Source organism: Schistocerca cancellata, chromosome 8 (genome assembly GCF_023864275.1).
Source record: "Schistocerca cancellata isolate TAMUIC-IGC-003103 chromosome 8, iqSchCanc2.1, whole genome shotgun sequence".
Classification (NCBI taxonomy): Eukaryota; Metazoa; Arthropoda; class Insecta; order Orthoptera; family Acrididae; genus Schistocerca; species Schistocerca cancellata.
In genome coordinates, this window is record NC_064633.1 from 483,419,387 (window position 1) to 483,441,958 (window position 22,572).

Here is a 22,572-nt window from a genome sequence, read left to right on the forward strand (position 1 = left end):
GGAGACTGATTCTTTTTCCAAGAACTTTTCACATTGCGAGAATATGCAAATGACCAATGTTGTGGCTTGTTGCTGTGACCAAGGTCGAAAAGTTGACTATTGTGTTAATTAGGTAGGCTGCACAGTTGTGATGGTAAAGCCCATCTCACACAGTAAGATTCTGTGCAAGTTTGCTAGATGATGCGCATGGCTGCTGGCAAGCAGTTGGGGGTGATGGCCACCTTGCAAGCTGAACCTCTTACACGGTTATGATTTGGTGTGGAAGCTAGCTGGTGGCTTGACACCGTGAAGGGCAGGGGGCATGGGTCGGCCAAACTGTAATCTTTCTCAGTTGATTGTAAAGAAACTACTCAGTATAATAATTTGCATATCTTATAGCTTTGCACATCAGCTTAATGATGAATTGCTTGTAATTTGGTTAATTATCATATTTCTTGTGATATTTTAGGATTAAGTAAATTACTGCAAGAATTTCGTAAGGTTTGCAGTGAAATAGATGCTGCTTTGAAATTACGTTCAGTGCATGTTAGTTCATGTTGCTGCATACCAAATGTAGCTAAATTTTTCTTCAATTTTTGAAGAATATCCCTATTACCAGGCTTGAAAAAATGGATCATATATAACGTACTTCGTCCTGAACTCGTGCATTAGTAAAAAAGTTAGATTAAAGTATTCACAAAATTCCTCCTATCTTGTAAACGGTTTGACATTGTAACAATATTTTGGCAAATACTAATATACAAAGAGGAGAGTATTTAGTCATCTGATTAGTTTGTGGAACTTCCATATTTACCGTTCTATTAAAGTGACCACAGATTTTTCAATTAAATGATTTAATACTTCATAGCACTATCAACAGCTGTTGAAATGAGTTACTATGGGTTTGGAACAACAGACATGAGGAAGTTTAACTTTTTTATGCTAATGATGGGTAATTTCATGAACTACTGACGTGTCTTAAATGATGCTGCAATTTCAACTGAATTAGAATCTTAGTGGCATAAATATTTACAAACTGTGCTGTGTTTTGGCAGGAGAAGCATATTTGAACGTGGCAACAAGGGAACTTAAGTATTACTTACAACTTGCCACTCATAATGTTTCTCTGAAGAAAATTAAAGGCAATAAGAAATCTTGCGAAAATAAATTGATAATTTTGTTGAAACTTGAAAAAACAGGCCCCGAGTAGACTGCTTGCCAATTATACAGGGTTATTACAAATGATTGAAGCGATTTCACAGCTCTACAATAACTTTATTATTTGAGATATTTTCACAATGCTTTGCGCACACACACATACAAAAACTCAGTTTTTTTTAGGCATTCACAAATGTTCGATATGTGCCCCATTAGTGATTCGGCAGACATCAAGCCGATAATCAAGTTCCTCCCACACTCGGCGCAGCATGTCCCCATCAAATGAGTTCGAAAGCATCCTTGATGCGAGCTCGTGGTTCTGGCATGTTTCTTGGTAGAGGAGGTCTAAACACTGAATCTTTCACGTAACCCCACAGAAAGAAATCGCATGGGGTTAAGTCGGGAGAGCGTGGAGGCCATGACATGAATTGCTGATCATGATCTCCACCACGACCGATCCATCGGTTTTCCAATCACCTGTTTAAGAAATGCCGAACATCATGATGGAAGTGCGGTGGAGCACCATCCTGCTGACTGTCGGCTGTGGTACGTTTAGCTCCCTGCTTGCTTTATTCGTCGACTTCCGCGGGCTACGCGTGAAACTTGCCCGCACGCGTTCAACCGTTTCTTCGCTCACTGCAGTCCGACCCGTTGATTTCCCCTTACAGAGGCATCCAGAAGCTTTAAACTGCGCATACCATCGCCGAATGGAGTTAGCAGTTGGTGGATCTTTGTTGAACTTCGTCCTGAAGTGTCGTTGCACTGTTATGACTGATGTGAGTGCATTTCAAGCACGACATACGCTTTCTCGGCTCCTGTCGCCATTTTGTCTCACTGTGCTCTCGAGCGCTCTGGCGGCAGAAACCTGAAGTGCGGCTTCAGCCGAACAAAACTTTGAGTTTTTCTACGTATCTGTAGTGTGTCGTGACCATATGTCAATGAATGGAGCTATAGTGAATTTATGAAATCGCTTCAATCATTTGTAATAGCCCTGTACATGATTTGTTGACCACTACGAGCAGAATAGACACGTAATAATTAGGCAGTAAAGAAATAACTAATCAGCTAATTCAAACTACTACTTTGAAACAATAGATGACGATTGGTTGGCGACATTGAGCAGTCTAGTACTCAGGGATGATTTTTTGTGCACCAGCCTGTACTGCTGAAATAATATTGTAGAAGTTACTGTATTTTCTTTACAAAATGACATCAGACACTACATTATGGGGTGCGGGCTTCATTTGGTTGTAAGTAGGTCTGCCTTCCGTAACAATGAACATGCTATCTTACCTTGGATCAAAAAAGACAGAAAATGACACTCATGTGTGCTGTGCTGGCTTCCTTTGCATGTGGAATAATAGAAAAACTTGCCTTTTTATAAGTATGTCTTCTGCTGTTATCTGAAAAGATGCGTGTATTACATATCATGTAACTTTTATGTAATTTACATAATTATAAAAGACATTGTCATTACCGGTTGTGGACACTTGAATGGAATACGAAAAGAACAGAAGTCCAGAGTTCAAAAAAGGTTCGAAACATCCAGAATGGGCGTGCGCAGCGAATGAAACGAACAGCTTGATACTGAACTAACTATGAGCAGTCAGCAGTGGAACTGCTACGAGTGGCTATGCAAAGGAAGAGTCCGGCTGAGGTAAGACTGAGACAGAGGCAGACGGGAACGGGACCAATGCTGGAATGAGACCGGCCAATGTTGAAGGAACGAGGCAGACTGTTTCCCGTTCGTGGGAACTATAAGTAGAAAGCCACAACCAAAGTGAACTATGAAAGACTGTTCTTAGAATTCGTTCCTTGCTCCTTCCTTTCGGCTTGGTGAACAGTTCCTTTGGACCCTTCAGTTCGTGAACAACCTATCTCTACTGATGAAGCTGTGGTGTATGGGAAGGTGGTGTTGACTGTGGAAGGATAAAATTTGACGTAGACAAAATTTGTTGTTGGTTTGATGAATGGCAGCTAGCCTTACATGTAGAAAAATGTGCAGATAAATTAGAAAAAAAATCCTGATGATTTTCAAATAAAGTGTGCTGCTTGACAGTGTCAGGTAGATTAAATGTCTGGGTTTTTAATGTTGCAGAGCAATATGAAATGGAATGAGCAAAGGATAGTAGCAGGGAAGGTGAATGGTAAACTTTAGTTTGTGGGGTGAATTTTTGAGAGATGTGGGTAATCTGTAAAGGAGACCTCATATGGTTGAATATCTTATTGTGTTTGAAATCTGAACCAGGTTGGATTGAAGGAAGACAACATAGCAACCCTGAGGTTGGCTGTTAGATTTGTTACTGGCAGGTTCGAACAACACACGTGTTAGAGATGCGTTGGGAAATTAAATGGGAATTGCTGGAGTGGAGGTGATGTTCTTTTCATGAGCCCCATAGAGAAAATTTTGAGAACAGACTTCAGAGTGTGATTGTACAGCCACCAATGTACATTTTATGTAGGGACCACGAAGGTAAGAGATACTAGACCTTGTACAGATGCATGTAGACAGTCGTTTTTTCCCTCGCTCTGCAAATGGAACAGGTAAGGAAATAGAGGTACAGGGTACCTTCTGCCACACACCATTCTGTGGTTTGCGGAGCATTTATGTAGATGTAGATTACTGTTGTTTTAAAGTATACCTTACTATTGTTTTAAAGTGTACCTTACATAATATAAAACTTCATAATGCCTATTTATCTTCCACTTTGGAGTGATAATGAAATGCAGAGTTAGACAGTAGTATTGCCCTACATAATACTTCCAGCACTGCCAAGAGAAGTGACACAGGTATTAGTGTTGGTGTTCACGAACAGCTGAAATTGCTAAATTCAACAAAGTTTCAGCACCTGATGGAATGCCTATCAGTCTCTAGCAGATTTTAAGTCTGGGTTAGACCTCTTTCTACCATAATATGTAGCACTGGTCACACTTAACTACCAGAAGTGAACTACAAAACTTGTGTGCAATATCTTTAACATCAATTTCTTATATAAACTTCAAACATATTGTGATCCCAGATGTAATACAGTATATCGCTCATGCTAACCAGCATGGTTTCTAGAAGCATCTATTTGGTGAAATCTGACTTGCAGTTTTTTCAGGTGATGTCCTGAAACCCATGTACCAATGCAGTCAGGTACAGTATTTTTCAATTTCTGAAAGGCGCTCGAGTTAGTACCACATCTGCACTTACTACCAAAAGTGATTGTTTTGGGTATCAAGGAAATTTGTGACTGAATTGATTTTTTGCTAGTGAGGATGCAGCAAGTCAACTTGAATGGTCAGTCATCTACAGATGTAGAATGTACAGTGGGAAGTGCTGCCTGCCATGCACTTACCAGTATTTTTGTTTTGCACAGTATGGGTGTTGATGTAGAATTCTTGTTGCAAAGAAAATTGTTTTTGATTCACGTATGGAGGGAGCAGACATGTAGTGTTAGGAGGGGAGGTAAAACTGTAGATACTACAGTTCTTGTTACAGCCTCTCCAGTCTAGTATGTAAAGTAAGTGTCCCCTTGGTGCTACTAGCTGCTGGTCAGTTCTTGGATCATTCCTCTCCCCCCCCCCCCCCCCCCCCTTTATTTCCTAACATCCTTCTACAAACAGATGTTAAATTTTTAGCATTTTTGTTTCCATGTTGTTTAAATTTTTTGCAAATGTGGGTGACTACAGAACATGAAAACAAAATTATATTCTGTCTCTGTGAAGTGCAGTGTGCTAAAAGTTGAACACTTTTATTAGTCACAAAAGACAAATATAACTTACTTACAGAAATTGCATCTTTGCTAGTCTGTGATTGTAAAAGAGATTAGTTGGTTCCTGAAGAGACATTACCAGCTAAAGTACACAATCTCACGAAGCCTGTGAAAGTTTACTCCTTAGAGCGTGTGGTGTTTATTACTGAGAGTGCAGACGGTATTGTCTGGCAGACCGTACATGTGATAGTCAGACCGAACGTCTATAACTCCGCTATTTGGAAACATTGGTGGAAGCTGGACATGCATTAGATACCTGGCCTAAAACTGCATTCCATAACTCTTGTATCACAAAGGCTATCATTTCCTGGTAGAACATAAATTAAAGTTATAGAGATGAAAATGTCTGGGGCTTCAGTTCTGCCTTTAGGAACATCAAAAGCTATGCCTGCTGCAGACGAAGTTGAAATTCTCTTCTCCATATCCCCTAAACAAAATGTCTATGTAATAATGATAAACACAGCTTGTGATACTTTTACAAAAGTTTGAAGATATCATTATTGATTGAATTTCCAGGAAATTTACCAAGTGTAAGTGACCATGTGGGTGGTCTGGTTGGAGCTGTTGCAGGAGGTGCAGCAGGATTGGGAACTGGAATAGGTAAGTTCCCAGTGTCATTTGCAAAACATACTGTTGATGTGCTGGCTGATAATTGAGCTTAGGGTCGGGTACAAACCATTTATCAGAATGGTGCCGCTTGTCTATAATTTTGCAGTGTTTGCAATGAAAATTGTTTTGTTAATTTTCCAAAAGATAAGCAAACTGATTCCTTAAGACGATAGTGCAAATTGAAATATGAAAATTATATTTAAATTTTGAGTGGTGGTGACAGAGGAGTAGTAGGATGACGACTCATAGGTGCTAGTAGGTACAAAAAGAACACTACACGTGTGTGTGTGTGTGTGTGTGTGTGTGTGTGTGTGTGTGTGTGTGTGTGTGTGTTTCCATGTTTCCATTGATGCTATTCATTACAGTGGCATGGTAGTTCTGCTGCAAGTCCCTATTAGATCTAAAAACTCGGGAACATTTGTAAATTTGCTCCAATGGTGTGTTAGAGTGAAATGTGGTAGATGTCCCTCATCACAAATCCCTGTTTAATGTTTAACTGGCAAAAGTTTGTGTGTCTGTTATTGAGTAGAATGTTGTTGCACAGTTTGAATTTAGAGATGAGAGTTAGAGGAGCAATGAGAATGTGTCACATTTTGTGTGAAACTCAAGAAAACCTTAACAGAGACACACCAAATGATGAAGCAAGCCTACAGTGCCGAGTGATTTAGCTGTAATGTTAAGTGGTTCACACAGTTTAAAAATTGCCAGACACAAGCTAAAAGCAGACACTTGTTCAGGACGCCCTTTGATGCCTACTGACAATGCTCATGTCAGGAACTTCAACAAAATTGTGCATGTCAGTTCAAGGCTGACTGTCTGGGATTGCAGAAGAATGTAACATTTCAGCTGGACCATGTCATTTAATGCTTACATAGCATCTTGGAATGTATCGAGTTGCCACAAAGTTCGTCCCGTGGCTCATGAGTAAAGACCAGAAAGATCTTTGCCTCACAATGTGCGAATAGCTTCCAGATTGCACAAATGAGAATGAGATGTTCCTTAAGAGAATCATAACTGGTGACAAGACACGGCTGTTATGGTTATGATGTTTAGACCAAGGTTGTCTTCACAAAGTCTGAGATTTGGTGAAAGTAGACGGAAAAACGAGCCAAAAGGGTATTATGCCATTCTTCAACAATACACTCAGGTATCTGGTTTGCGTCTGACTGGAAAAGGGATCTTCTTGCAGAAAAACAGCACGAAACATACAGCCAACTTGTCACAGCTGTCACTTCTGTAGAGCTTCAGAAAGTTTTGAATGGCCTCCCCTGTCCCCAATAGTAACCCAATCAAGCTACTGTGGGTGAATTGGACTGGATGATCTGAAAATGGGAATCATGAGAGGGACACACTTGTGGAACTCAAAAATGAAATTTACGTAAGGGCCGTGCAGTTAAGGTGTTACATTGTTTTTGCTACCAGTTGCGGCAGTTCATTATGTGACCTTCAGGCTGCATATGCACCTCAAAAAAATAAGACATTGGCATACTGGGGCCATATGTTTCTGCATGGCCCCAGTAAGCCAATGTCAATTAAGTTTGAGGTGCATAGGGGCCAGAAGATGCAATTATGAATTGCCAAAACTGGTGGTGAACAAAATCACAATTGCATGGCTGTTTGGTGAATTTCATTGTTAAATATTTGACCAGCCTATGTACCATGTCCACAGTGGGTAAACATACACTTCTGGCAGAGGCCCTGCAGCAAGAATGGAGACTAATTTCAACCAAAACCCTAGCGAAATCAACCTATCACAGGCTGAGATTATGCGAGGCAATGGTGAAAGCAGAGTAGCTGTTTTGAGGTAGCTGTTTTGAGGTAGCTGTTTTGAGGTAGCTGTTTTGAGGTAGCTGTTTTGAGGTAGCTGTTTTGAGGTAGCTGTTTTGAGGTAGCTGTTTTGAGGTAGCTGTTTTGAGGTAGCTGTTTTGAGGTAGCTGTTTTGAGGTAGCTGTTTTGAGGTAGCTGTTTTGAGGTAGCTGTTTTGAGGTAGCTGTTTTGAGGTAGCTGTTTTGAGGTAGCTGTTTTGAGGTAGCTGTTTTGAGGTAGCTGTTTTGAGGTAGCTGTTTTGAGGTAGCTGTTTTGAGGTAGCTGTTTTGAGGTAGCTGTTTTGAGGTAGCTGTTTTGAGGTAGCTGTTTTGAGGTAGCGAGTACCCACAGCATGTAAAACCTGACGATTTTCACTAGCCGTAGAGGGGTTTCATGGCATTTTGCAACAATCTTAGAATAGCTGCATGGGCTGGTAGAGGTATCAGAGCTACTTTAAATGCTATGGTCTTTGCAACACCTATGCAGATAGTCCTCCAGTTGAGGCTGCAGCTCTGTATACCATGGCCCCAGTATCTTGGTCTGCTATCAGATCATCAGTAAACTAGTCAGTCATTTCAGTGGTATTATGGTTCTGTATTTCATTGCTCACTACTTCCTATGGTTCTATAGAAAGATTTGTTGAAGAAGCTGGTTGTTATTGTATAGTCAGTTCGCATTTCCCCAAACATTGCTATACTTGTGTTACTGCTGTATTCTGCATATGCTAAATATTTTCAGCTTATGTAACTGTGTACCAGTGCTGCTGCCTCCATTGTAACCGAAAGATATAAGGGGGCACATGTCCAGCATAGTCTCCAACCCTGAAATCTTGAATAAGAACATTGCATTTTTATTGTGGATTGGGAATTATGGAGTAAAAAGTATGAAACTTTGGTGACACTTTCTTTGCTATGCTGCAGGTGGTGCTGTAATTCATGAGTAACATAATTTAATTCCAGAACAGTATAATCTTGTGAAAAATGAATTGGATAAAAAAATCCACAAGTGTTCAGTAATTTTGAAGAAAAATTGAGTTGTTGCCTCTCACTAATTGGTGCTTGTTTGTTACAATTATTTCACAGTAAGTGCTCAAAAATTCTTAGACAATCTTCCTGTATTGTTTGGAGACCTTTACTTGGATTTGTAACAGACAATATGGTTTCCACTTGATGGTTGTCCACACACTCCACACACAATTTGTAGCAGCATGGGAAGTATTAAAGCATTTGCACAATTGTCAGTGGACTGGAGGGCATTTGCACAATTGTCAGTGGACTGGAGAATGCAGTCCAATGTCTTGGCTTGCAAGATTGCAGTATCTTTCTTGCCTGCCTGACTTCAGTTTGTGGGGTTACTTGAAGAATGAAATTTATAATGAAGTGCAACAATGCATGATAATGTGGTTCAGATTACATTGGAAACACGTTTCAGTTGTGTTGAATAATTCCATGTGTGGATAAATAAGTGCATTGAAATGGCTAGTTACTGTGAAATAATTCGTACAAACGAGCAGCCTGTTGGTGAGATTGGAGAGGACACACCTCAAACAAGCCTCTTTCACAATAAAACTGAACACATTTGTTTTTCTTATTTTTATGCAATACATTTTTCTCTAGATATCACCATTTTGGAACTCAAATGCATTATGTCACTTACAGTGCCATCTATCAGAGAACAACAAAAGTGTTACATACAGAAGTTCTGTATTTTTCCAATTGAATCTGAATCTACATTAAAAATGGGATGTTCCTATTTGATGCTGAGGTTGTCCCCAGGGTATTGAGTAGGGTATCAGTGTACATATCGTCAGATAGCATTTTTGAAAATGTTGAACATGTAATTTTCTGTTTCTTAATTGTATGTGTAGTTCTCGGGATATTTTTCTATCTCAACCTGTAATATCTTCACTGTACTATTGGCTTTCATTAGTGCCTCTGGAGTCTGGTATTTCAGGATGATGACCCTCCGTTGTTACGTAAAAAAATCTAATGTTATAAATGTGAATGCAATTTTCCATAACACCCATTGCCTAAGGGGGAGGTACTTCATGCCCACCATAAACAAATAAATATTGTCAATTGTTATTGAATTGTATTAACAACATACTTTTTGGAACTGATGTGTAAGTGCGTGTCTGAACATGAAAATACATTTCAGCACACATAGTAATATCAGTGATTTTCAGTAATGTGTGCTACCAATTTTGAGCACCAAAAAATATTTAAAAAATGAAAATTTTAAGTGTTGTCCTCTCATCTTAACATACATACATGAGAGTGTGTGGAGGGACCTGAAACTGGTAATACAGAATATGACGTTCAGTGGGGAAATATTAAACTATTAACTAGACTTCTAGTTAAGGCAGAATGGTACAATAGCCCCAGTTACGAAATAATTCATTGTTGCACCTAGCACATTTGTGAATTTGTTCTGAAGTGTGGAAATGTGGCTTGTACTATATATTCTAGTTCCTTCAATAATTGACGCTATCAGTCCAAAGACTCGTCTCCCAGGCTGAGGTGACATGTCATTGGGATAGCTCCATATGTGTCAGATCTTGTTTTGCCCTGTGTAATGCAACAACTCAGCATGGCACGGACTCGACAAATTGTTTGAAATCCCCAGCAGAAAAACTGAGCCATGCTGGCTCTCTAGCTGCCCGTAATTTCAAAAGCGTGGCTAGTGCAAGATTTTGTACATGAGCTAACCTCCTGATTGTCACACAAATGTTCAATGGGATTCACGTTGGGCGATTTGGGTAGCCGAACCACTCTCAAATTGTGCAGAAAATTCTTCAAATCAGTTGCAAATAATTGTGACTTGGTGATGTGCATTGTTGCCCTTAAAAATTCCATTGTTTGGGATCATGAAGTCCATGAATGGCAGCAAATGCAAATGATCTCAAAGTAGCTGAACATAGCAATTTCCAGTCAATGATCAGTTCAGGTGGACTAGAGGACCCTGTCCATTCCTTGTACACACAGCTCACACCATTATGGAGCCACCAACTGCTTGCACAGTGTCTTGTTGACAGCTTGGTCCCACAGCTTTGTGGCATGGTGGTGATGCTTTTGGAAAATCTTGAAATTCTCAGGGAATTACATTGTAGCTTGAAAAAGCTGGGAAATTTCAAATATTTCGACAGATTTCATAAAGTCTGTGAATTCTGTTTTTCGAACCTAGCATTAGAATTTAATTTTATTGAATTTTGTGTGTCACAAATTTTGAAATATTTAAGTATTTTAAAGAGAGAATTCTATTAGTATTATTGCATATAAATTATCAATGTTTAAAAACTGCAGTGAAAGTAGAGCTTGTGGCTAGAAAATATCAGCTGAGCAGAAAGAAAAGTCGTTAATTGAGTCCTCCCCTTGCACTTCATTAATCCATCTGGAACTTCTATCATCATCTTGCTATCCATACCTGAAATTCTCAGGGAATTTTTTTTCCCCAAATTTGAGTAGCCACCTTGTGCAGGGTTTGTGCCACAATTAAGTTATCCAACAAAGCTGTGGTTTTGAAGTAGTGTCCAACTGATTTGGTCACAAGCACAGGAGAGGCTGTGCAGGAGAAGTTGTGCATTTAGCAAAGGCACTTGCATTGTTGTCAGCTGTCAGTCCATTAATGCCGTACCAGGTATGGGGAGAAGGCAGGAGCATTATTTTGTGTGTTCAAAATGACGCTCAGAAGCAGTCAAATGGTGTCGGTGCCACCGAACTGTTGACTGAACTACAGCTGCCATTGTTTCCGATGTGATAGGATCATAGGATGGCTTGATAGTTTCTCGTAGCTCATTCAGTGTAGACTGATTCTGTTGGTAAACTTCATTTTTCAGGGTCCCCATAGGCAGAAGTAGAGACGTTTGGGGACCCTGGTGGGTACTCAGCAGCTACTCTTCGATTTGCCCTTTCTCAGGGTAGAGTTTCATCAAAGGATGATCTGACATGGGAGTGAGGCAGAACACTGTTTTGTTGTTGGTGAAAAATCTTTCATTTCCAAAAACCTCTCAGATTGCAGTTAAAGTTCATGTTTGTAGCATATGAAGATACCTCACAAGTTATGGTACATTCAAAGAAGAATGGTTCAATCAAACTGTGTAATGACAGACAGCACCACACATTACTATTCAGTAGATTAACATGTTTGTCCATGTGAACATAACTATTTTCATTTGTGGTGGTTTACAGTACTGTTCAGTCTGAGTTGCGCCTCGTCGCACCAAATAACCATTCCTGCAAACTGTTCCTGCTCGTGAAACACGCCTTCAAACCACTCGCTGTACTACATGCTGTGATTTGGCTCATTCTCATTCAGAGAATTCAGTGATCTTGGAATGTATATTTTTCACATCGGGCCTTCAGAATTAGTCTTACACTCTATTGGCTTATCCCACTTTCACATGCACCCTGCTTCATGGGTATTTTTAGGTGATGTAGTAAAATGTTGCAATGCAGCAGTGCTAGAAGCAGGACTGGTTGAGGTTTTTGGTTGGCCACACCTTCCCTTAAGCACTTGCTGAACAGTACTATTGGCTTCAGATTTATCCTGATTACTGTGTTGTTTGAACATGTTGGTGGCTGAGTTACATAACCATCACGCAATTGTCGTTGCAACTCCTCCATGTTTTTGTACTTCTCGTACCACTTCAATATGGCCTTGGGTTGCTCAGATAAATAATCGTAGTTGATTCATTGCTGCGCTCTCATCTGCTGGCAAACACACACAGAGATCTGTAGAGTGTCCGATGGACTAAGGTACTGTGCAAAATTGCAAGGTTTTTGATACTCTGGAGTCATCCTTAGATGGAACATTGAACACGACATCCTTAGATGGAACATTGAACACGATTGTGGAGTGTTAAAATGTTTTCATACTCAAGAATTTCATAGTGTGCAGAGTTTACAGTAGTGAACAAGTTAGGTACGTGCCACGTTGTCGACACATGCTGTCGAGCATTAAACAGTGTGATGCCTGATAGCTTTTTGCATCACAGGATGAACTCTGCAAACAACATACTGTAATCAGTCTTTGTGTGAGGACACTTGAGTAATTTTAACTTGATGCAGATACTCAAAACTTGATTCTAATTGTTCAGATCTGCTGAGACACTTTGTCTGGGAGGAAATATATTATTTTTTAAATTCTATGTTGACCAGGTTTTAACATTGACTTGTTCTTTGTGGATGTCCTACACTTGCTTCCTTAATTAGTAATAAAGGTTTAAGCAACTGTTACATGTGTGTCCCTTTTTGAAAGCCCCAAAAAATTGTTTTTGAGCCATGATCATCTGTTGTTTCCATTTTGTTTGAAGACAGCTTTAGAAAACAGTTGTAGAATTACTGTTTGCATGAATCTGATCACTGTAGGCCTTAAAATAAATTTAAGAACAAAATTGCGCATCTTCACACATGTAAGCTCAAATTTGTGAAATACATGATTTTCCTCCTTTACATTTAGATCTGGATAATTTGGAGGCCTTGTGTGAATAGTATTGATGGTTGTTTTACGTTCATGTGCATTAAGTGTTAACTCCAAGAAAATTTGTGATCTCTGTGCCAACATGCATGATCTAGCTTGTGCAAAATGAACCAGATGCAGTTGGTTCAAAACAGTCTTAACATGTGGAATTGGCTGAAAAAATTCTAGTATTTGTAATTTGGTCGGGAAAGCACAATTTGAGAACATGAAGGATATTGATATTTACTGATCCTGTAAAACCCGATATTAACAATCCTGTCTGTAAAGAATTCCCACTTTTAATGGATATATTTGTTCCAGTGAAATTGCAAGAATGTCACGGGAGTGTGGTTTAATGGACCTTGCTTTAAGAAAGTCAGTCAGTTGTTAGTTTGCAAACTGATATGGTGATTTCCAGACATGTTTGAAAATTTCCACTATTCTTCATTTCTGATAGTTACATCAAATTGCTGATAAAGTAGTCAGTAATTCATAATCAGTTGTTATTGCCAATAGGTTGTTTTTAGTTGATATTTCTGGACACACATTTTCACATGTAGGTCACCTGATCTGACATAACCAAAAATAATTGTAGAGTGAACAAGTTGATTTGATTGTACATTGTGGAAGTTAGGTTATGAGCAGCAAAAGAAAGAAAGCCAACATTTTTTGGAATGCTAAACTTGCTGACAAAGCAAAGAATGAGATTTGGCTCTTCCTCCTTTGTGTGGTATGTACTCAGGGTGTATACAATCTGGGAAAAACCCGGGAATTTTTAATTGTTTTCAGTTAAATTTTTGTGATTTTGACTGGTAAGAACCGATACTGTAACAAAGAATATTACTGTATCCCGCTACTGCAGAATAATATTTCAGCAATAAAACATGAACAAGTGGAAAAAACGAAAATAAAACTTAAACTGCAAAGTAAATGCGCCTTATACAGCAACAAAACAGTGCTCATACAAGCATCTTTAAACAGCAAAACTTGTCAAAGGCTTTAGGAAGAATATGCAATGATTCATAACAACAGATTGCCTCCGATGAGCGTGACGTCACAACTTTTTACATTAGATTCGTTTTAGCAGTTACAAGTGGAATCATGCGCATTCGCAGTTGAGTAGTAACTCCTCCCGCTTCTGGCTACAGAAGTGTGGCTGTTGGCTGTGTAAGCAGCAGGTTCGAATGTCTTGTTTCTTTTATGACCTAATGTAAGATCTTTTAATGTTTTACACGTACGAACATACGGCTCCCTAGACATCGTAGCTGCGCAAGCGTGGTGATGCCTGTCATCTGGTGCTTTCTGGCAACTGCAGAAACGCACCTATTTCTAACAGGTTGCGGGAAAATATTCAGAATGGTGGTTTGAAAAACGTTACTATCAAAGAAAATTTCCTTTTACTCAAGTTGAACTACGTACGAGAATGTACGTTGAATTTCTTAAATCAAAGAAAGTTTGACTCTCATTTAAAAATAAACTCTTTGATGACGAGCCATTTAGATGAATTTAGAGTCCAGAAGAACAGACATTTATGTCGTTATTAAAAATTTTAATGGCACATTTGTGTGATATATCTTAAATTGTAATACGCGCATAGAACACCCAACATTATATGCGAAAGCTTAGCTTCTCTTCCAGCATATTAATCTTATAGACCAATATTATAAGTGAAAGCTTTACTTTTCTTGTAGCAACACTGTGTGTATTAATTTAAAACATTAACTTTTCTGTTTGTGTGTTCGCACTACTTAACAGTGATGTTGCTATTGGCTGACTTCATCACGTGTCATAAGCTCTCAATACCTGGTATAATCGGCTGGTGAAAATCACGTCACATGAGCTATGACTGGCTTATAAAAGCGCATCGCAATCTCGATTTCAATGCATCGGAAAGTAACATGTGCTGTTTGGAATTTGAATTTATACTTTCATAATACGAAAATATGCAGCGTACATGTTACTGCCCATCAAAGATCTTTCCAAAATGTTCTTTTTCCCCTGTGTTTCGTTTTCTAAAGTGCCGGAAATTCTACGCTCGTGTATAAAACTGTAACCATTCTAAGGATGGATAGGTTAAACAGTTTAGAGAGAAAATTTACTGTCAGGTAACAGGGGAAAAGTACATTTTCACCCAGGAGAAAATGTATTTTTAACTGGGAAATCCGGGAATTTTTTTCTTTGTCCGCGTATACACCCTGGTACTGAAAAATTAAGGGGACATTCCTGAATGCTGAAACTAGTATCCCTGTGGCATTGGAAAGGGAAAAGTTTCAGCTTCATTCATTCAAATTTAATTGCCCATTCACTTCAAAATCCTTGTTACCTGAATTGAGGGTGTGTTCACTGCATTTAGTAATGGCCCCCTCCCCAGTTTCTCTCTGTTGTGGCTTTCTGTGCAGGGTTTGATACTGTGACAATAGGAGGCAGAAAAGAGTTGCAGTTGTTTCTTTAATTTTTCGTGCAGAGGAAGTGAGGTTAATTTTCCTTCACTACACAATCATGAGTCATGTCAGACCCCCAGAAAGTTTATTATATTAATACATTGTAGATGGCTACTTTCTAACATCGTTATGTTCAGATGACAGGTGAAAAGGAGACTGAAAACTGTACAGTTGCCCGAGGGACCTGCCCATAGATGAAATTTGCAGTTATCTCCTATAATAGTACAGTTGAAGCTTAGATATGACATTGCACCGATTGGCTCTGGAGCTAAACTGAGAGACGGTAGGTGCCATACAGAATTGGAGACCACCCTCTTACTAACAAAATGATTTTATGAAATGAGAAATGGAGACATTCCTGTAGGTGAAAATTTATTGACAAAGGTTTCAAAAATTTCCAGAGATTGGGATAGAAGATTCAAGTGCATAGTGGCTGAGAAGACTGACTGGAAAAAGAAAGATGTAACTTCTCCTACCAAAATTTATATAGAGAAAGTAAGGCATTAGACATGAAAAGAATCTAATGTTAAAATTTTGACACAGTTGATAACTATTATGAGCCTAGAAACATTTTTGATGATGGTGGGAGTGGGGTCTTCCATACTTCATTCCCAGAACAACAGGATGCCAAGGAGAATAGATGATTTTAGTGTGTGTTACTAGTGATGCCACTAATAATAAAAAATTGACGTACTGCGGGATATAAAAAAATGCTACTGTGTACCTAAAATTCCGTTAGCAGTACCTCGCTGTCTGCTGAAATAAGTTTCTTAGTTGAAATATGGAGATGGATTCAGTAAGAAGAAAGATAATTCTTATTGTTGACACATCTTCTGCACATGAAAAGGTGATATGTCGGGAACATGTGTGTTGCTTCTTGCTAAATGAACACTCCACCTGCAGCCTGTAGACGTGGGTATAATTCGGTGTGTGAACTCTAAATACAGAACAGATTTTGCATGGAGATCATTATCTTTGGGAAAGGACAGTGAAAATATTCTACAGATGACGCATGTGGAATGTTTTATCCCAGTGTGTGTTAAAAATTCTGGCTGTGGGTCAGTATCAGTTACTGAAGAATAGGAGTATTATTTCCCTGTTCGGCATTTAAGTGCTTTGCTGGGATGACAACCTGACTTCTGCATACATTGGATAGGTGAGACTTCTATCAAAGGGGTGGGGGTGGAGGGTTCCGCTGGACTAAGTTTCATTGTGGATGCTATTTCCTTATTCAGTGCAGATGAGTTGGTTTTAGCCTCAGCTGTGCCAAGTTTCATTGTGGATGCTATAAACTACTTTTCCTTATTCAGTGCAGATGAGTTGGTTGTAGCCAATATCAAACTGCTGGTGTGGTAAAACTTCTCAGTACAATATGCTGGCAGAAAATGTCAAAGCACAAATCCCCCAAAAGGAATGTTTTTTTCCCTTTCTGTGTAACGATAGTTACCTATGGTGTAACTCAAATAACCCAAGTTCCAAATATAAATAATTTGTTATTCATGCTGGATGCTTTATTTAAATTGACACCCATTCGTGGTTTTACATGAGACTACAAATTAATGCTTATTGTGTTCATGGACAGAGAGTGGCAATATGTTGCTGGGGTTGAGTTGTGTGCATTTGTGATACAGCCTGAAAACTTCCAGATTTCTGATTACAGATAACTTTGTTAGCAAATGACCTGAAATCCTATTGAAGGAAAAAATATTTGTCTGTAGACATTGTTATTTTACTGTATTTTGTTGATTGCGAAATATGTACTTCAGAAATTTATTTATTTATTTTTTTTTTTTTTTTACAGGAGCGGCATCAGCACTGTCTAATGTTGTTGGTCCAGCATCTTTGGGTAACTATTTTTCTTAACTTTACCGGAAGAAACTAAACTTAGCAAGACATGTGTACCAGTATAACAACGTGGAATGAAATTTGCCTGTAATGTCAACATTTTTTTTTCCTTGGACATATGTAAAAAGTGAATTTCATTGGTTTTATTACTTTGAAGTATGATACATTGTCTGGGATTCGCTATTGAACTCGGTGAATGAGTTAAAATTCAACCAGGTGTTACCAAGAAGACACGTTCAGTATTTGGAGCACATCTGTGTGTGTCTGTGTGTCTGTGAGTTGAGTTGCATGTGAGTAATTTGGGAAGAGGCCTCTTTGGCCAAAAGCTTAGTTATGGAAGAAACCTACAGGTCTCATATTTACATTGATCTCTGTTCATAAACCTAACTTTCTGATTCAGTGTTTTGGTATCTTCATATTTTGTACAGTTTAGTTTATGGTGAAATAATTACTAGTTTTTGTCATTTGCTCATTACCAAGGCAATTTTCTCTATGTTCTTCTGGAAAGGATTAATACGTTCTTCTCATGAAATTCTTTGAATTTTTAATCTTGTTATTTTTGCTGTTGTCTAAAGTTTGACAATTTTGTTGTTGTTGGACTTGACTCACTCACCTTGCCCACTTCCGTAAATATTGATGTCATTTATTAGATTCTAAAGATTCTCGTTTAGGTCCTCTAAGCCCATTAGAATGTAAATATGTTGAATCATTGATTTAAGTGATTACCATGGAACGTGTAAGAGGTCTGCAGCCCCCTACAAAAAGATAAATGTAGTTTTGCCTCGCACAGCTTGAGGTAGGCTACATATAAGTAGTAAAGCACCAGAGAGATACAGCTGTTGTTAGTGGAATGCAGGCAGTGTGCGGTGCAGAAGTTGCTGAGAGCACTAGTGTGCAGGACGTGGTGTAATGGCAGAAGATCGCCCATAATACATATTGTCGACTCTGTGTCCTTGACTCTGTTAAGCAGTTTACCAGTTGTGACGAAAGTTTATTTTGAAGTGTCGTACCGTGACTACATGTTCTACATCAACCGTGTGGGTCACCTACTTTCGGAATACAGTGAGGATTGTGGGGTGTTTGTGCTAATTAATGCCATAGTGTAAAGATATAAAGAGTGACCTCTGATAAGTATAATCATCATTAAGTTCTAAGGTGAAGGGATTAACTGCCTCACATTTGTGTAAAATTCAAAAATATAACATTTAATTACAGCAGAACGCCGTAGTGACTGTTATGCAGTAGGACTCTATTGATATGTTAATTCATTATTCAGCAGCACCTCCCACAGCAGTATTAGCTTTTCAGCCCCTTATCCTTAGGACACATCAATTTCTTTTATTAGGGTCTCAGTGATTAATAATGCCCAAAGCAGTCGGGAGTGTCTTAAATCTCATTTTGTTGGGAATGTCATTTTTGAAACATCTCATCCTACAGTCATTCATATATATAAAACATTGTTGCAGAACAAAGTTCTCCTTAGTTTCTGTTCTGCTCTGTTCTTCCATTGTGACACACATGCCCTGATTTTAATTAAATTTTGTCTTCCCTTCCTTTCTCCCCCCCCCCCCCCCCCCCCCTCATTTTCTGCTCTTTTGGTGTAAATCATCAGATTTGTTGGTAGTTAACTTGTCTATCTCCACTAACTTGTCTTCAGATCCAAGAGTTCTGCAATTCCCTCAAGTTCATGCAACAAGGTACTTCTGTAGTAGTAGCAGCTAGAAGTGCCCCATGGTTGATTCACTGCTGTATTGCCCTTGATACATCACTGGCAGTATCTAATTCGATGTGAAACCAGTACACCCATGAAATCACGTGTTTCAGTAAGGTTTCTGACAACCCTGCCCATGATACATATCTGTGCCTGGTTTGGGGGGTGATGTGAATATTGTGAAACCTTGGTGGAGGTACTCTCACAGGAGTCTGTCCTGGTTGGAGTGTGTGTAATTGGAGCCTGTAATCAACTTCGCAAGTTCATGTTGCGCATCATCCCAGTATTGTTCATAAAAACATTTTCTTAGACACAGTATGTTAAGTCTGAAAGAGTTGCAGGTATTGCTTCATTACACCACACGCAATATAGGGTGTTCAGCAGCCAGTCCATAATTTTCCCACAAAGAGACACTTCAGGTTCTTTATCTTGTGGCTGCTAAAGTGATGAATTTTGAGTAACACCTGCATTCCTTTTGTTGCTGTGTTAAAATTTGCTTCTTTTGCCAAAACACTTGGTTACATAATGTCACCTTACTGACATGTGCAGGCATAATTGCAACAATCCTGAAACAATGATGTATTTAGTTTACTACATGAGAAACTGAGGACAAGTAAGGTCAGTAGCTTATTTAAAAGCATATCCTCAGTGCAAAAATAGATGTGTAATGTTTTCATTTCCATTGTTCCCAAACCTACAGCAATTCTTGTTTCGCCAGATATCAAAGGCCCTTAAAAAGTACATAGTTTCTTTAAAAACGTCTATTACTTATACGGTAAATAACGAAGTTCTGTGTGTTTACAATATGGCAAAATACTACTCTCTTTGCGTGCTGTTATTTACCGAAATCGCATTTCAGTATATCAAACTGTTAGTGGTAAGTGAGGAATGTTGTGGACATATCATTCTAGCCTTACTGCTGGTGCATGTGATACAAGCAGCGACATATGATGTAATATGCACCAAACGCAAAGTCATAGAAATCCATATTTTTCGTTGCTTTTTTGAAATTTGCATAGTGTCGTAATTAAACAGAAATATCACAATAACTATGATTGTTAATGAAGTGGACACTTCATTGTGAAGCTACTAGGAACACATAAGCAATTCTTTTTAGCAAATAGTTTCAGGAAAATTGTTTCAGAAAGATTGCAGGGCGTGCACCTCAATTCTGTCAAAACAGCACATCACCAACTGGTGGAAAGCTGAAAAACAATAGTGGCCTCCTCCGAACAAACGAATGAACTCACCCAGTGCTTAGTATAAAAAGTTGTTACTGTGCACTAGCCACCATATCCTGCACGGGCTTGCTGCCTGGAGGCAGAATGTTTAATATTGCCAATAGATGTACATCAGTGAATGCACTTCTATTTCTGTGCATTCATACTAAACATTCTGCTTATGTCCACCAACGTAGCTGAATGGACAGCGTGTTGGCATGCCATGCTGGGGACCGAGGTGCAATTACGTCTGGGTTGGATATATTCTCCACTCAGAGAATGGGTGTTTGTGCAGTCTTCATCATTATTTCATCCTCATTGATGCGTAAATCACCGAAGTGGTGTCACGTCAAGACTTGCACTAGGCAATCAGGTCTACCCACTGGGAGGCCCTTGCCATGCCACGCTTCATTTCATTCTGTGTCTTGAAAGCGAGTTCTGGCTAGCAAATGTCGCATAAATAACTACTGTCAGGACAGCATGTCATGTACAATACAATAAAGATAAGTATGCATCTGGAAATAAATGGGAATGGTATACTGCACAGAGCAAAAGTTTTTCATTCGACTTATATATATATTAATTTTTTAATGTGTTCTGTGCTTAATGGGAGTTATTTTTCTTTTACAGGTTTGAGTAACAATGCAGCTTTGCCTGCCAGTTTAACTGGTGTGGGTGGCTTAGGAGCTGCTGCAGCAGGTGGCCTTATGGGAGCTGGAGGTGGTGATATTGGTTTAGGAGGAGGAATTGGGGCAGGTGGTGCATTTGGGGGAAGCAATTTAGGTGCAGGATTAGGTGCTGGGGGAGCAGGACTAGGTGTTGGTTTGGGTGGAGGAGGAGGATCATTTGGAGGAAATATTGGCACTGGAGGTGGCAGTTCATTTATGGGTGGCGGTGCTGGAGGTGCCTTCGGTGGTGGAGCAGCAGGCTTAGTGGGTAATAGTGCATACGGAGGCGGTGGACGTGATTTTGATTCTCTTAACTCTAGTCTTGGGGGTGGTGGAGGAGGAGGTGGTTATGGCTCTGGTTTAGGGGAAAGAGATTTTAGAGGGGCAGCGGATGGTGGATTTGCCAATGGACCATCAAGAGGAATTGGAATGGGAGGTGCAGCAGTTCCAGGTCATAGAGGTTCAGATACTATCCTGATCAAAAATGTGAGTTGACTACTGTTCATTTTATGTGAGTTGACTACTGTTCATTTTATGTGAGTTGACTACTGTTCATTTTATGTGAGTTGACTACTGTTCATTTTATGTGAGTTGACTACTGTTCATTTTATGTGAGTTGACTACTGTTCATTTTATGTGTAATGCAATCCAGAATAATCTTTTGTATTAAAATCAAATCACATCATTGTTGGCTTGGTGGCATCTGTAACATGATTCCACTTTGACTAATTATTGATTACATAATATTGCTTTCCCTCATTCAATAGTGGGAAGTTAACCTTATGATCAAATAAGGTTCAGATCCTTGACTTCCATATTGCTTATGTGATGTATTTGTCAGGTACTGAATTGCATGATCGATTGCATGAGATATGCTTGGCTGTAAATGAGCAGTAACTTAATTAAGAAATTTATAGCAAATGTAAAATGTGTTGTAGGAATTCCCACTCCTACCTGAATTGTCTTCAGTGGACTGGCCAAAGTTCTGACAATTGTTCTCATAAAAATTAAAGTACAAAAACAGTACCTATGAAGATGTACTATCACTTAATGGTTTAGTAGTTACAGTGATGTTGAATTATATTATTGTATTTGTTAGTAACAGGCTTTATGAAAAAGTTCCATATTATTTCATTTTCACACTATTTGTCTTTTCCACCTTTGTTACTAAGTTATTAATGGTCTCTCTTTCCAGCTTCCTCCTTCTGCAACATGGCAGATGCTTCGGGATAAATATGGGGAGATCGGAGATGTCAAATTTGCAGAGATTAGGGGTAAAGAGATTGGCTTAGTGCGTTTCAGCTCTGAATTGGAGGCCGAGCGTGCAGTCCGTATCCTTTATTAACCAATATGACTTACTCGCTGTGGAAATAATTTCTAATAAAAGTTGTGAATGTAATAATTTTGTTGCATGATAATATTAGGCATGCAGTTCCTTAGTTAACAGCAAGGAAAGATATTACCTTTGCTGTGGTTACTTCAGTACTTAAATATTCTGTTCTCGTGTTACACAGAGGGGTAGTTCATTGCCTTTTTAATGTTTCGTTCATGGGTGGTGTGGGAAGAAAGAAAACGTTTAAGTGAAGGTGCCTTTTACTCTCATATGATTGAAATTTAAATTAATCTTTCCCCTACATTTTTACCATACTAATACAAATTTTCAGTTGTAAAGAGGTTCGTATTGTACCTTCGTACATTATATTTAGTGTAATAGAGTTAATTTCTTTTGTAGTTTATCTACATAAAAATATCCCAAGTAAGGATACGGAAAGTACCAACAGTTTGATTTCTTGATGAAATAGAACGGAGAGGCTTGCACAAAAAGTTGATTCCCGACTCGTTACGGGCGGAGCAAAATGGTGAATAAGAAAACAGTTGTGAACTGTGTTTCTTGATGTAGTAAGTAAAAATTGACTTGAA

General features: G+C 38.9%; 1 protein-coding gene across 2 annotated transcripts in view; it reads left to right on the forward strand.

Moving 5' to 3' along the window:
• The window catches only part of LOC126094927 (myelin expression factor 2), a 72,972-nt gene that overhangs the window by 45,297 nt on the left and 5,103 nt on the right, over nucleotides 1-22,572 (forward strand). For both annotated transcript variants that reach the window (XM_049909575.1, XM_049909574.1), the window contains exons 7-10: nucleotides 5,412-5,495; nucleotides 17,010-17,054; nucleotides 20,615-21,138; nucleotides 21,848-21,983. In XM_049909575.1, coding sequence (XP_049765532.1) covers nucleotides 5,412-5,495; nucleotides 17,010-17,054; nucleotides 20,615-21,138; nucleotides 21,848-21,983 — 789 coding nt within the window. The remainder of the gene's footprint in view (nucleotides 1-5,411; nucleotides 5,496-17,009; nucleotides 17,055-20,614; nucleotides 21,139-21,847; nucleotides 21,984-22,572) is intronic.